The sequence below is a fragment of the Salvelinus fontinalis genome, chromosome 29 (genome assembly GCF_029448725.1).
Source record: "Salvelinus fontinalis isolate EN_2023a chromosome 29, ASM2944872v1, whole genome shotgun sequence".
In the NCBI taxonomy this organism is placed as follows: domain Eukaryota; kingdom Metazoa; phylum Chordata; class Actinopteri; order Salmoniformes; family Salmonidae; genus Salvelinus; species Salvelinus fontinalis.
Genome location: NC_074693.1, coordinates 15,933,556 through 15,950,376, shown reverse-complemented (window position 1 = coordinate 15,950,376; position 16,821 = coordinate 15,933,556). Strand labels below are relative to the sequence as shown.

Genomic DNA, 16,821 nt, shown 5'->3' with positions numbered 1-16,821 from the left:
GCTAAAAGGAGCTGTTGACTAAATAACATCTAATTGTCTAATGATTCTTCGTTGAATCATTGGCTGTATATGAACCAATATGTAATAGACGTATAAAAGGCCAACATAATATTAGGAAACAACATCGTGTCATTGATGCTGTCGTTTTGAATAAAGCAACATGAAATCAAAACATCGTGACACAAGTCAATTTACTCATGACATGCGCAACGGGATGCATGGATGAATTGTTTTTTCAGAGCAAGAAACAGATCAACAATATTTATTTTTTGTGGGAGGATTTACTAACTGATCTTCCAATCAGTTTTCTCTAAAAAGTATTAACGTTTTATCAAGTGTTAAATACATCGGGATATTTTGAAGGGAGGACACTACTATCGGATTGTTTTATCCTTCACCGAGTCCGCGAATATCCGGTGCGCTATTGGGTAGGGAGAGAGCGCAGCGGAGACGCACAGGGAGGTCCAGTCCAGGAACGTAGTGGCTTCCTGGGTGAATAATTTGTTCTTCTAGAGGCATCAGCTTGTTCCCAGGTTTGGTGCGAATGATCCATCAGCAGAATCTCATTGAAACACATACTTTACTTGTGCTGTAGTTTATTACAAAATAATCTAAAGAAGTGCGTCAACCAAAGGATACGCGCGCTGCAATTTATCCAGAAGAGGTGTCCAAGTTGTGCCGCTAGAAATTTGGATAGAAGCTGGTACAGTATGACTTGTCGGCTTGGCAGCGTTAGTGTTTATCTATAGCCTAATACTGACTCGCGCGTTATCAATTACGACCAAGGGCGGCAAATATCTGAAGATCTAAATATGATTATAAATAGCTCGGACATATTTTGTAACTATGAAGAAATAGGTAACTTCACCAACAACTCGTCATGTGTAAACACGACTCAGTCCTCACCCAGCTTCATCGACCTGGCGACTTTTATGCACATATTCCCGTCCATATACGGCATCCTGTGTACTATAGGAGTGATCGCCAACGGTTTGGTGATATACGCAGTGGCAACATGCAAGAAAAAGATTGTCTCGGACATCTACGTGCTGAACTTGGCCATCGCAGATATGCTCTTCTTGCTGGTGATGCCCTTCAACATTCACCAGCTGGTCCGGGACAGACAGTGGGTGTTCGGGAACTTCATGTGCAAAGCTGTCGTGGTGGTGGATGTTAGCAACCAGTTCACTACCGTGGGGATTGTAACGGTGCTATGTATTGACAGGTAAGTCTCCATCTCTCCAAATTCAATAGGTGTCAGTTTGATCATGACAAAGAGAGGTGTCGAATATAGCATCAATTAGGTCTTCCTTCACCTTTATGTATCCAGGTAGATTTAACCTGGTGTAGGATATGATTATAACATAGTTAGAAGCTATAGGTTATTACGACGAACACTCGTTATATGCAGCCGAGGGTCGATTTTTTTTTTCTTGAGCGGATGGTCGGTGGCCGGAACATAATTAGACATTAATGTGTAGACTCCAAATTGACCACAAGAAACCCAAACAGATATCATATTTGACTAAAACATAAATCATTCCAAATCCTTGCAACGTTTGTATAAGATCACGTGTCTCTCTATTGTGCGTGGGAATACTTAGGAACAGATTTCTGAAATTAAAATCACATGGAGCTGATGTCCTGGTGTTTTTACATGATTTTTTCCGACAATGAAAATAATACTAGAAATTATAATAATACAAATTTGCCCAGAAACATTGTTGTCCCTTGGGAGGGGGGGGTCAAATAAAAAAAAACTCTGACCTTGTAACGATGTTCGTCTGAGGAAGAAGGAGTAGACCAATGCGCAGCGTGGTACGTGTTCATGATGTTAATTAAAACCTGAACACTGGAACAAAACGCAACAGTTCTGTCAGGTACTCACACAAAACAGAAAACAACTACCCACAAAACACAGGTGGGAAAAGGATACCTAAGTATGGTTCTCAATCAGAGACAACGATAGACAGCTGCTTCTGATTGAGAACCACACCCGGCCAAACACATAGAAATAGACAACATAGAATGCCCACCCCAACCAAAATAGAGACATAAAAAGGATCGCTAAGGTCAGGGCGTGACAGGCCTCCAGTTGCAGAACCATGGTCAGAGGGTTCGGGGGAAAAAGCACAGCCAAAGTAGATCAGTAAAACCTGAGGATATAGGCCTACACTGTAACAGAAAACTGAAAATTATACTGCAATTCTGGCTTTTATCAACAGTAAAATACATAGAAACATTTTACTGCAGCACAGTTTCAAATATGGTGCATTGTGGGAAAATGTTGTGGTCTGGGCAAATAATTGCTGTATTTCGAATGGTATTGTAAATCCACCTTCCAGTATCTCTGGAGTGCCAAAAACTCTTTGACCATTAGTATTGTTGTTTATGGCTCATTAACATGAACTCAGCAAAAGAAGAAACGTCCAAAAGGGACCCTGTCGTTCAAAGATAATTAGTTCAAAATCCAAATATCTTCATTGTAAAGGGTTTAAACACTGTTTCCCATGCTTGTTCAATGAACCATGAACAATTAATGAACACGCACCTGTGGAACGGTCGTTCAGACACTAACAGTTTACAGACGGTAGGCAATTAAGGTCACAGTTATGAAAACTAAGGACACTAAAGAGGCCTTTCTACTGACTCTGAAAAACACCAAAAGAAAGATAGCCAGGGTCCCTGCTCATCTGCGTGAATGTGCCTTAGGCATGCTGCAAGGAGGCTTGAGGACTGCAGATGTGGCCAGGGCAATAAATTGCAATGTCCGTACAGTGAGACAGTGCTACAGGAAGACAGGACAGACAGCTGATCGTCCTCGCAGTGGCAGCCCACGTGTAATAACACCTGCACAGGATCGGTACATCCGAACATCACACCCGAGGGACAGGTACAGGATGACAACACCAACTGCCCGAGTTACACCAGGAACGCACAATCCCTCCATCAGTGCTCAGACTGTCCGCAATAGGCTGAGAGAGGCTGGACTGAGGGCTTGTAGGCCTGTTGTAACGCTGGTCCTCAACAGACATCACCGGCAACAAAGTCGCCTATGGGCACAAACCCACCTTCGCTGGACCAGACAGGACTGGCAAAAAGTGCTCTTCGATGACGAGTCGCGGGGGTGATGGTCGGATTCGCGTTTATCATCGAAGGAATGAGCGTTACACCGAGGCCTGTACTCTGGAGCGGGATTTATTTGGAGGTGGAGGGTCCATCATGGTCTGGGGCGGTGTGTCACAGCATCATCGTATTTAATGCAGCTGGTGGCCACACCAGATACCGACTGTTACTTTTGATTTTGCCCTCCCCCCTTTGTTCAGGGACACATTATTCCATTTCTGTTAGTCACATGTCTGTGGAACTTGTTCAGTTTATGTCTCAGTTGTTGAATCTTGTTATGTTCATACAAATATTTACACACGTTAAGTTTGCTGAAAATAAAACGCAGGTGACAGTGAGGGGACGTTTCTTTCTTTTTTTGCTGAGTTTATGTCGATGGGTGCCTTGTAAGAGCCTATATTTGTTGCACCCCTGATTGAGAATGCTGTACCAATTTAACTCCTTTGTGGTTATAGTGCCACATCAATTTGTATAAGGGACAGATTGGAGTATCAGCACACCTAAAATGTAAATGGTTGCCATATCCTTCTGGTCTCTTTAGCCCTGTAGATTGGAAGCCTTTGTTGAGGCCTCTAGAAGTCTATGTGATACAAAAACACCAAACATTCATTAATATATTGTAATGTGTAAACACTTTACCTAGCAGCCAATCTGCTCGCGCCAATCCCTTGTAATTACAGTAAAATACTGTGAAATACCAGACCCCTCCCTTAAATGAATTAATTTAATCCATCCATTAATTCATTCTGATTATGGTATAGTTTACTTATTGTTGTTTTTTTACAGTAATAACAGTCAATTTCACGGCATTGTCCTGAGAGTCATTACACTGTACTTGCTTTGATACCCGTATTTATATTACAGTAGGTGTACTGTAATATGAAACACCAGAATTTGACTTGCCACAAGCTGCCTGTAAAACTACTGTCAAATTCACAGTAACCCCTTTACAGTTTACTTTACATGCACGGACTGCAAATAAATACATGTTATTGCTTTCGGTGTGTTTATTAGAACCAAAAAAAAGGTGATTTTCTGATCTAATATGGATCCGTCCGCCTACAGCATATCAATTAGTATAATAGCCTGCAATATATACACCCTGCCATGTCAATAACCCAGAGGGTAGAGATTGATGAGGTAATAATGAAATGGATGGTCACAGAGGGAATGCTCATAGCCGTACATAAAACACATGTTCAAGGTTAACTGGTTCACCGTCTTCGTTTGGGACCAAGGTAGTAAATCCATTTCAGACACAGCCAACGCAGCCAATCAGACACAGCCAACACAGCCAATCAGACACAGCCAACGCAGCCAATCAGACACAGCCAATCAGAGACAGCCAACGCAGCCAATCAGACACAGCCAACAAGACACAGCCAATCAGACACAGCCAACACAGCCAATCAGACACAGCCAATCAGACACAGCCAACCAGACACAGCCAACCAGACACAGCCAATCAGACACAGCCAACACAGCCAATCAGACACAGCCAACACAGCCAATCAAACACAGCCAACACAGCCAATCAGACACAGCCAATCAGACACAGCCAACCAGACACAGCCAACACAGCCAATCAGACACAGCCAATCAGACACAGCCAATCAGACACAGCCAATCAGACACAGCCAACGTGTTGTATGGAGTGACGATCCATGTTCTGTCTCACACAATTCACCCGCCAGTTAACATTACTTGCAGTTGAATGATTCTTCTTATTAAAAAGAGGCAAATGGAGAAATGTAAACCACTGTAAAAAATGAATAGACAGAGCTAATGGACGAAAGGACTGACCGTCTACAAGATCAATATTATAGTTTTAACCATGAGTTGTATTTAATCCGTATCGTGAAAGGTCAAGGTGAATGCGTGATTGAAATGTATGCTCTCGCGTAAACGGAGAAGACTGCGTTTCACAGTAAACGGCTCAATTGGGAAATTACTTTTCAATTTCTAAAATCGCGGAATCTTTAATGCTTCAGCGACACAGATTGAATAGAACCCACCGAGATTAGTTAAACCACCCTCCAGCAGGATTAGTTTAACACACAGATTAGTTAAACCACCCTCCAGCAGGATTAGTTTAACACACAGATTAGTTAAACCACCAACCAGCAGGATTAGTTTAACACACAGATTGAATAGAAACCAATGTTTTGAACTAAGCTCCTGAGGCATTTAGAAATTGTATTTTTCAAGAATCAATTGGTACATATTAATTTATAAGTCCAAAAATGTATGCAGATTTTGGGTCAACAACATCCTTGGCTGGAGTGGACGAGGGGCTAATTCTGTCTGTGTTTATAGAGGAAAGAGATCATACCTTCCTAGCAGACATGCTCTTCCTACCTTTTACTGTGCCTGGTGGAACACAGACACGTTATGTCTCTCTCTTTCACACACACATTGTCTCGCTCTCTCACACACACACACACACACACACACACACACACACACACACACTTTGTCTCTTTCTGTCTGTCTCTCTCTCTCTCTTTCACACACACACACACACATTCTGTATCTCTTTCTCTCTCTCTCACACACACACACACACACACCTCATTAGCCTTAGAGACTCACAGCTCCAACAGATGGACAGGATTAGTTTAACACACAGATTAGCTAAACCACCATCCAACAGGATTACTTTAACACACAGATTAGCTAAACCACCATTTAACAAGACTCCTAGATAGTTTATGTGAACTATTATAATAGTCTCCAAACAAATGTTCCCATACTAGCGTGTTTCCAAAGAATGTGCCAACTCTAAGCTCAATCAGCTGCTAAATGAGCTGCACCATATATGTATCTTACGTATGTGAAGTATGTAGGCTTTTCGAAGTCCAATATGTGTTTGTATCGATCCAAAGGCAATGACAGGGTCTTACTGGAACATGGACATGGCAGTCAGATTCCCCTAGTCGGATTCCCCTAGTCAGATTCCCCTAGTCAGATTCCCCTAGTCAGATTCCCCTAGTCAGATTCCCCAAGTCAGATTCCCCAAGTCAGATTCCCCTAGTCAGAATCCCCTAGTCAGAATCCCCTAGTCAGAATCCCCTAGTCAGAATCCCCTAGTCAGAATCCCCTAGTCAGAATCCCCTAGTCAGAATCCCCTAGTCAGAATCCCCTAGTCAGAATCCCCTAGTCAGAATCCCCTAGTCAGAATCCCCTAGTCAGAATCCCCTAGTCAGAATCCCCTAGTCAGAATCCCCTAGTCAGAATCCCCTAGTCAGAATCCCCTAGTCAGAATCCCCTAGTCAGAATCCCCTAGTCAGAATCCCCTAGTCAGATTCCCCAAGTCAGATTCCCCAAGTTAGATTCCCCAAGTCAGATTCCCCAAGTCAGATTCCCCAAGTCAGATTCCCCAAGTCAGATTCCCCAAGTCAGATTCCCCAAGTCAGATTCCCCAAGTCAGATTCCCCTAGTCAGATACCCCTAGTCAGATACCCCTAGTCAGATTCCCCTAGTCAGATTCCCCTAGTCAGATTCCCCTAGTCAGATTCCCCTAGTCAGATTCCCCTAGTCAGATTCCCCTAGTCAGATTGCCCTAGTCAGATTGCCCTAGTCAGATTGCCCTAGTCAGATTGCCCTAGTCAGATTGCCCTAGTCAGATTGCCCTAGTCAGATTGCCCTAGTCAGATTGCCCTAGTCAGATTGCCCTAGTCAGATTGCCCAAGTCAGATTCCCCAAGTCAGATTCCCAAAGTCAGATTCCCAAAGTCAAATTTCTAGTCAGATTCCCCTAGTCAGAATTTCTAGTCAGATTCCCCTAGTCAGAATTCCCCTAGTCAGAATTCCCCTAGTCAGATTCCCCTAGTCAGATTCCCCTAGTCAGAATTCCCCAAGTCAGATTCCCCAAGTCAGATTCCCCTAGTCAGATTCCCCTAGTCAGATTCCCCTAGTCAGATTCCCCTAGTCAGATTCCCCTAGTCAGATTCCCCTAGTCAGATTCCCCTAGTCAGATTCCCCTAGTCAGATTCCCCAAGTCAGATTCCCCAAGTCAGATTCCCCAAGTCAAATTCCCCAAGTCAAATTTCTAGTCAGATTCCCCTAGTCAGAATTTCTAGTCAGATTCCCCTAGTCAGAATTCCCCTAGTCAGAATTCCCCTAGTCAGATTCCCCAAGTCAGATTCCCCTAGTCAGATTCCCCTAGTCAGATTCCCCTAGTCAGATTCCCCTAGTCAGATTCCCCAAGTCAAATTTCTAGTCAGATTCCCCTAGTCAGAATTTCTAGTCAGATTCCCCTAGTCAGAATTCCTAGTCAGAATTCCCCTAGTCAGATTCCCCTAGTCAGATTCCCCAAGTCAGATTCCCCAAGTCAGATTCCCCAAGTCAGATTCCCCTAGTCAGATTCCCCTAGTCAGATTCCCCTAGTCAGATTCCCCTAGTCAGATTTCCCTAGTCAGATTTCCCTAGTCAGATTCCCCTAGTCAGAATTTCTAGTCAGATTCCCCAAGTCAAATTCCCCAAGTCAAATTTCTAGTCAGATTCCCCTAGTCAGAATTTCTAGTCAGATTCCCCTAGTCAGAATTCCCCTAGTCAGAATTCCCCTAGTCAGATTCCCCAAGTCAGATTCCCCTAGTCAGATTCCCCTAGTCAGATTCCCCTAGTCAGATTCCCCTAGTCAGATTCCCCTAGTCAGATTCCCCAAGTCAAATTTCTAGTCAGATTCCCCTAGTCAGAATTTCTAGTCAGATTCCCCTAGTCAGAATTCCTAGTCAGAATTCCCCTAGTCAGATTCCCCTAGTCAGATTCCCCTAGTCAGATTCCCCAAGTCAGATTCCCCAAGTCAGATTCCCCAAGTCAGATTCCCCAAGTCAGATTCCCCAAGTCAGATTCCCCTAGTCAGATTCCCCTAGTCAGATTCCCCTAGTCAGATTCCCCTAGTCAGATTCCCCTAGTCAGATTTCCCTAGTCAGATTCCCCTAGTCAGAATTTCTAGTCAGATTCCCCTAGTCAGATTCCCCTAGTCAGATTCCCCTAGTCAGATTCCCCTAGTCAGATTCCCCTAGTCAGATTCCCCTAGTCAGATTCCCCTAGTCAGATTCCCCAAGTCAGAATTCCCCAAGTCAGAATTCCCCTAGTCAGATTCCCCTAGTCAGATTCCCCTAGTCAGATTCCCCAAGTCAGATTCCCCAAGTCAAATTTCTAGTCAGATTCCCCTAGTCAGAATTTCTAGTCAGATTCCCCTAGTCAGAATTCCCCTAGTCAGAATTCCCCTAGTCAGAATTCCCCTAGTCAGAATTCCCCAAGTCAGATTCCCCTAGTCAGATTCCCCTAGTCAGATTCCCCTAGTCAGATTCCCCTAGTCAGATTCCCCTAGTCAGATTCCCCAAGTCAAATTTCTAGTCAGATTCCCCTAGTCAGAATTTCTAGTCAGATTCCCCTAGTCAGAATTCCTAGTCAGAATTCCCCTAGTCAGATTCCCCTAGTCAGATTCCCCTAGTCAGATTCCCCAAGTCAGATTCCCCAAGTCAGATTCCCCAAGTCAGATTCCCCAAGTCAGATTCCCCAAGTCAGATTCCCCTAGTCAGATTCCCCTAGTCAGATTCCCCTAGTCAGATTCCCCTAGTCAGATTCCCCTAGTCAGATTCCCCTAGTCAGATTCCCCTAGTCAGATTCCCCTAGTCAGATTCCCCTAGTCAGATTCCCCTAGTCAGAATTTCTAGTCAGATTCCCCTAGTCAGATTCCCCTAGTCAGATTCCCCTAGTCAGATTCCCCTAGTCAGATTCCCCTAGTCAGATTCCCCAAGTCAGAATTCCCCTAGTCAGATTCCCCAAGTCAGAATTCCCCAAGTCAGAATTCCCCTAGTCAGATTCCCCTAGTCAGATTCCCCTAGTCAGATTCCCCTAGTCAGATTCCCCTAGTCAGAATTTCTAGTCAGAATCCCTTATTCAGATTCCCCTAGTAGGATTCCCCTAGTAGGATTCCCTAGTCATTGGGAAACACAGGCATTTCAATTCACCGGCTTTAACATCTGCTAATCTGTGTATGTGACAATCTTTGATTGAGTTGATAGGAAGGTCATACGCACCCTTTTCTGGCCATCAATACATCTATATCTACATGACCATGCCAGGTTCATGTGGCTGTTTTAATTAAAAGTCAGTTATGAACAAATTCTTATTTATAATGACCCTGACAAAAATACCCCGACAAAACCCTGACGACGCTGGGCCTATTGTGCACCGCCCTAAGGGACTCCCAATCACTGCCGGGAGTATGACACAGCCTGGATTCGAACCAGGTACTATAGTGGCTCCTCTTGCATTCAGATGCAGTGCCTTAGACCACTGCGCCAACTCGGATGCCTGTAGAGAAGACATAGCTACAGTAATATCTCCACAGTACATATGAAGGTATCTCCATGGTCATATGAAGATAAATAAAATGCCTGGCTGGGCTGATGAGACAGAGGATTGCACAGTCAGATGGAACAGAGTAAATAGGCATTTTAACATCATAGATTTAGCCGGTGGCGACTTGTGGAAAAGACGTCGGCTGGAATGAGGTTTTCACCAATCAGCATTAGGGACTAGACCCAACCGGTGTAAAAACAGTAATACCCCCATGGTCATGAAGACATCTCTACAGTAATACCCCCATGGTCATGAAGACATCTCTACAGTAATACCCCCATGGTCATGAAGACATCTCTACAGTAATACCCCCATGGTCATGAAGACATCTCTACAGTAATACCCCCATGGTCATGAAGACATCTCTATAGTAATACCCCCATGGTCATGAAGACATCTCTACAGGAATATCCCCATCCCTTGGCCTGACTTGGATGTATTCAGTCATATCATGAAAGACATAACCAGCGCAGAGTAAATTCTTCCTTTTTAATTCTCTGATGTGACATGGCTGTAGAATTATAGTCATTCTTTCATTGACATATGACACAGGGTCGTTAAGTACAGCAGATAGCTATAGACTTTACTTTGATTAACATCAGCATCTCTGATCCGTTTATTTTAGGATGTTTTATGCGTCCAAAATACATTTTTTCCTACGTAGTGCACTACTTTTGACAAGGGCTCATAGGGCTCTGGTGAAAAGTAGTGCACTACATCGGGAATAGGGTGCTATTTGGTATGTACATGTGATTAATTTCATGTTGTATATCAAGCAGTAAGCTAGTCATCAGTCTAACCTATTCATGACACTTTGTATGTAACTTTTATCAGCTCCCAGCTCAATTAATCCCAAAAAGACAGGAAGTCAATAGAATACATGAATAGTATACAGTACATGAATACTATACAGTACATTAATAGTATACAGTACATGAATAGATGAATAATATACAGTACATGAATACTATACAGTACATGAATACTATACAGTACATGAATAGATGAATAATATACAGTACATGAATAGATGAATAATATACAGTACATGAATAGATGAATAATATACAGTACATGAATACATGAATAGTATACAGTACATGAATAGATGAATAATATACAGTACATGAATAGATGAATAATATACAGTACATGAATAGATGAATACTATACAGTACATGAATAGATGAATACTATACAGTACATGAATAGATGAATACTATACAGTACATGAATACATGAATAGTATACAGTACATGAATAGTATACAGTACATGAATACTATACAGTACATGAATAGATGAATACTATACAGTACATGAATAGATGAATACTATACAGTACATGAATAGTATACAGTACATGAATAGTATACAGTACATGAATAGATGAATAGTATACAGTACATGAATACATGAATAGTATACAGTACATGAATAGTATACAGTACATGAATAGTATACAGTACATGAATAGATGAATAGTATACAGTACATGAATACATGAATAGTATGCAGTACATGAATAGTATATAGTACATGAATAGTATACAGTACATGAATAGTATACAGTACATGAATAGTATACAGTACATGAATACTATACAGTACATGAATAGTATAGAGCAGATGTTTGTATCCATAGCGACGTACAGTACAGTGAGGGCATTCATTTCTTAGTATGTGTATGTGATCCGTGAAGGAATTGAACCCATGACTTTGGGCATATGCCAGTGTCCTCGAGTGCATTCCATATGGCACCCTATTCCCTTTGTAGCGCACTACTTTTGACCAGAGCCTTATGATCTCTTGTCAAAAGTAGTGAACTATATAGGGAATAAGGATGTTTTTTATGACGCATCCATGATCTTACCAACTGATCCACACATGACATTATTAGATTTATTTAATGTCACATCATGATTAGAGCCTGACTGCTCTCACAAATGTTACTATAGACCGTATGAATAGGCCACATTCAAAACAGAGTATTTTTTTTTCTCCAGGTTAACAAATTACTGTTTGCTTTTCTGACAAATACCAGTAGACAAATACGATTTAGATAATGTTTTTTGGGGGGGTTTTGTCTGTATATTCACATGCCTTTGTCTGGACTACACCGGCCTGGGGTAAAGTAACGGGTGTTATTAAAAACACCACAACAGCCTCACAATGGAGTCTGCTGAATGATCCCTGTAGAGATATCGTTGTGTTTCCAGCAAATGCCACCCTATGCCCTATATAGTGCACTACTTTTGACCTGGTTTGTGCCCTGGTGAACAGTAGGGCACTACTTTTGACCTGGTTTGTGCCCTGGTGAACAGTAGGGCACTACTTTTGACCTGGTTTGTGCCCTGGTGAACAGTAGGGCACTACTTTTGACCTGGTTTGTGCCCTGGTGAACAGTAGTGCACTACTTTTGACCTGGTTTGTGCCCTGGTGAACAGTAGTGCACTACTTTGACCTGGTTTGTGCCCTGGTGAACAGTAGTGCACTACTTTGACCTGGTTTGTGCCCTGGTGAACAGTAATGCACTACTTTTGACCTGGTTTGTGCCCTGGTGAACAGTAATGCACTACTTTGACCTGGTTTGTGCCCTGGTGAACAGTAGTGCACTACTTTGACCTGGTTTGTGCCCTGGTGAACAGTAATGCACTACTTTTGACCTGGTTTGTGCCCTGGTGAACAGTAGTGCACTACTTTGACCTGGTTTGTGCCCTGGTGAACAGTAGTGCACTACTTTGACCTGGTTTGTGCCCTGGTGAACAGTAATGCACTACTTTTGACCTGGTTTGTGCCCTAGTGAACAGTAGTGCACTACTTTGACCTGGTTTGTGCCCTAGTGAACAGTAGTGCACTACTTTGACCTGGTTTGTGCCCTAGTGAACAGTAATGCACTACTTTGACCTGGTTTGTGCCCTAGTGAACAGTAGTGCACTACTTTGACCTGGTTTGTGCCCTAGTGAACAGTAGTGCACTACTTTGACCTGGTTTGTGCCCTAGTGAACAGTAGTGCACTACTTTGACCTGGTTTGTGCCCTAGTGAACAGTAGTGCACTACTTTGACCTGGTTTGTGCCCTGGTGAACAGTAGTGCACTACTTTGACCTGGTTTGTGCCCTGGTGAACAGTAGTGCACTACTTTGACCTGGTTTGTGCCCTAGTGAACAGTAGTGCACTACTTTGACCTGGTTTGTGCCCTGGTGAACAGTAGTGCACTACTTTGACCTGGTTTGTGCCCTGGTGAACAGTAGTGCACTACTTTTGACCTGGTTTGTGCCCTAGTGAACAGTAGTGCACTACTTTGACCTGGTTTGTGCCCTGGTGAACAGTAGTGCACTACTTTGACCTGGTTTGTGCCCTGGTGAACAGTAGTGCACTACTTTGACCTGGTTTGTGCCCTAGTGAACAGTAGTGCACTACTTTGACCTGGTTTGTGCCCTGGTGAACAGTAGTGCACTACTTTTGACCTGGTTTGTGCCCTAGTGAACAGTAGTGCACTACTTTGACCTGGTTTGTGCCCTAGTGAACAGTAGTGCACTACTTTGACCTGGTTTGTGCCCTGGTGAACAGTAGTGCACTACTTTGACCTGGTTTGTGCCCTGGTGAACAGTAGTGCACTACTTTGACCTGGTTTGTGCCCTGGTGAACAGTAGTGCACTACTTTGACCTGGTTTGTGCCCTGGTGAACAGTAGTGCACTACTTTGACCTGGTTTGTGCCCTAGTGAACAGTAGTGCACAGTACTACTAAGTATTCAGACCTCTTCCCTTTTTCCACATTTTGTTACGTTAAAGCCTTATTCTAAAATTGTTTTTAAAGGTAACATTTTTTTTCCTCATCAATCTACACACAATAGCCCATAATGACAAAGTGAAAATATGTTTACATTTTTTTTTGCAAATGTATAAAAATAAAAAAACAGAAATACCTTATTTATATTAGTATTCAGACCCTTTGCTATGAGACTTGAAATTGAGCTCAGGTGCATCCTGATTCCATTGATCATCCTTGAGATGTTACTACAACTTGATTGGAGTCCACCGGTGGTAAATTCAATTGTTTGGACATGATTTGGAAAGGCACACACCTGTCTATATAAGGTCCCACAGTTCACAGTGAATGCCAGAGCAAAAACCAAGCCATGAGGTCAAAGGAATTGAGCTCCGAGACAGGATTGTGTCGTGGCACAGATCTGGGGAATGGTACAAAAAAAAATGTCTGCAGCATTGAAGGTCCAGAGGCCTCCATCATTCTTAATAAAATGGAAGAAGTTTGGAACCACTGTTTAAGGAATGGGCTGTGGTCAAAAGTAGTGCACTATATAGGGAATAGGGTGCAATTAGGGCACAGCCCAGGTACATAACCTAACCCCTGACACCTGACCTCTAACCCCTGGTCTCTAACTGATGTTTCTCTTTGTTTCTAACCCCAGATACATTGCCATCGTCCACCCCACCTCAGAGAAGCGGACCATCCAGTGGACCATCATCATCAACATCCTGGTGTGGGTCGGCAGCTTCCTGCTCACCGTGCCCGTCATGATCTACGCCATGGTGGTGAGGAAGCACGACTTGGCGATATGCATGATGTTCCTGGACGGTCCTGAGGACATGTACTGGTACACTCTCTACCAGTCCATCCTGGGCTTCATCTTCCCTCTCATCATCATCTCCACCTTCTACTCCCTCACCCTCTACCACGTCTTCAGATCCATCCGCCGAGTCAAGCGTAAACAGTCTGTCTGGGCGAAGCGCGCCACCAAGACCGTGGTGATGGTCATTGCTCTCTTCCTGGTGTGCTGGAGCCCGTATCACGTGATCCAGGTGATTAACTTGAGCAACAACAGGCCAACCAACACCTTTGTGTATGTCTACAACATCAGTATCTGTCTGAGTTACTCCCACAGCTGCATCAACCCTCTGATGCTGCTCATCTTCGCTCAGAACTACCGCGAGCGTCTCTGTCACAGGAAGGAGTTGAGGAGCTCACAGCAGAACTCCTCCAAGACCACTGTGGTCAAGACAGACGGCTGCAGCGTGGCCACCGACCCCAACTACCGCAGCACAGCCATGTAATAATACAGGCATTGCCACTCGCATACTGTATGTGTGAATGGGTAGGACATCTGTTCGTCCTAATAATACTACCAAAAGTCAACTGTTTTCCGTTCTGCTATCTTTGACGAACTTTGAGCATTTATGAATTACTGTAGTTGAACTACACTGCTATCTTTCCAGGGAATAGAAGAGGTACTGTGTGTTAGTGGATGTATTACCCAACTGACTGTCACTGCTTCGCCATCACTAAGAATCATTGATCCTGTGGTGGCCGGGTGTTTACTGAATCGTTATGTAAGCCGAGCTACTCTGAGAATGGACTGAGATTGTTCATAATGGAAGTATCAAAAGGACTGTGTATCTCTTTCGCTCTCATACATGCTTTAACCGCATTCAAATAATCTCGCTCTCGCTCTCTCTCTCTCTGCTTACTTCACTGTAGTAAATCTTCAAAAGCACTACAGTGAATACTGTAGTATAGCAATATGGGGGAGGGGAATGGGCAGGTTATATGCAATCAAAATACTTTAGTATTTAGTATAGTTTTTTTTAAAGTGTAGCGTTTTTTGTGGACATTACTGTAGTATTTACTATAGTATTCTATATTATACTACACCATTCTATAGTAAGTACTTCAAATGATTGAGGGACACTACAGTGTGCAGTATAGTATTCTACAGTATACTGCAGTTTACAATAGAATTCTATAGTAAACTGTAGTATTTTTTTAATGCGTCTCTGCCAGGGTTGTGTAGCAAATATTTGACCGATGACCTCAGACTGTTTCCCTGATAATGATTGGGATTGAGTGAGCGTGTTTTAGGGTACTTGGCCTTGTTCAACCTGTGTCCCAGAGGCACCCTGGGTAATTGAGTCATTGACTTAGTTGACTGGACCAGTTGGCTGGGTTCAAATACTATTTCAGGTATTTCAATTACTTTTCTGAACAAGTCTTCAGATAATCTTGTTATTAAAAAAACAAGTAGTTGAATATTGGATTGTATTTGGAAATACACATGGAAAGCATTTGAAAATACTCAAATACACTGACTAAAATATACCCCCATGCATTCAACCCAACCAGGTATTTGAAAATAGTATTTGAAAACAGTATTTTTTTTTTAACTATTCAAATACCGAAAAAAAAGTTCTGCTTTTGAGCTGTGTGTTTGAAAATACTCAAATACACAGAAAAAAAAAGTATTTAAATAAGAAATATACATGCATTTGGACCCATGTCTGGGCAGCATATATTTATTAAATTGTTTTAAATGTAACCTTTACTTAACTAGGCAAGTCAGTCAAGAACAAATTATTTACAATGACGGCCTACTTCGGCGAAGCTGGGCAAATTGTGCGCCACCCTATGCGACTCCCAATCACGGGCGATTGTGACACAGCCTGGAATTGAACCAGGGTCTGTAGTGACACCTCTAGCACTGAGATGCAGGGCCTTAGACCGCTGCGCCACTCGGGAGACCTCTATCAAGGGGCATACTCAGATATGTTCAGATACTGATAGTATTGTTATAAGATACTTCTTGGAAAAATCAACAGTATTACTATTGATGTTGACGTAAATCTTCCGATTGTCATTGTGGGAGGGAGCAGGTGGGAGGGAGGCAGGTGAGAGGGAGGCAGGTGAGAGGGAGGCAGGTGAGAGGGAGGCAGGTGAGAGGGAGGCAGGTGAGAGGGAGGCAGGTGAGAGGGAGGCAGGTGAGAGGGAGGCAGGTGAGAGGGAGGCAGGTGAGAGGGAGGCAGGTGAGAGGGAGGCAGGTGAGAGGGAGGCAGGTGAGAGGGAGGCAGGTGGGAGGGAGGCAGGTGGGAGGGAGGCAGGTGAGAGGGAGGCAGGTGAGAGGGAGGCAGGTGAGAGGGAGGCAGGTGAGAGGGAGGCAGGTGAGAGGGAGGCAGGTGAGAGGGAGGCAGGTGAGGGGAGGCAGGTGAGAGGGAGGCAGGTGAGAGGGAGGCAGGTGGGAGGGAGGCAGGAAGGGAGGGAGGCAGGAAGGGAGGGAGCAGGTGGGAGGGAGCAGGTGAGAGGGAGCAGGTGAGAGGGAGCAGGTGGGAGGGAGGCAGGAAGGGAGGGAGCAGGTGGGAGGGAACAGGTGGGAGGGAGGCAGGAAGGGAGGGACAGAATGTTCCAGGGAGATGGTTGACTGCTTCACACCGGGGAGATTGTAGGAAAAAAAACAGTGTTCAATTTACTGATACGGATCAAAAGAAGTCAGTGTGTTTTTGGAGTAGGTTTTTTTTAAATTATTATTATT

General features: G+C 43.6%; 1 protein-coding gene across 1 annotated transcript; it reads left to right on the top strand.

The window, feature by feature from the left end:
- Nucleotides 1-285: 285 nt before the first annotated feature.
- On the top strand, nucleotides 286-16,153 carry LOC129827248 (melanin-concentrating hormone receptor 2-like). Its single transcript, XM_055887985.1, has 2 exons — nucleotides 286-1,225; nucleotides 13,933-16,153. Exons 1-2 carry the CDS (start codon nucleotides 813-815, stop codon nucleotides 14,573-14,575), a joined length of 1,056 nt encoding a protein of 351 aa, XP_055743960.1. The 5' UTR covers nucleotides 286-812; the 3' UTR covers nucleotides 14,576-16,153.
- The last annotated feature ends 668 nt before the right edge of the window (nucleotides 16,154-16,821 follow it).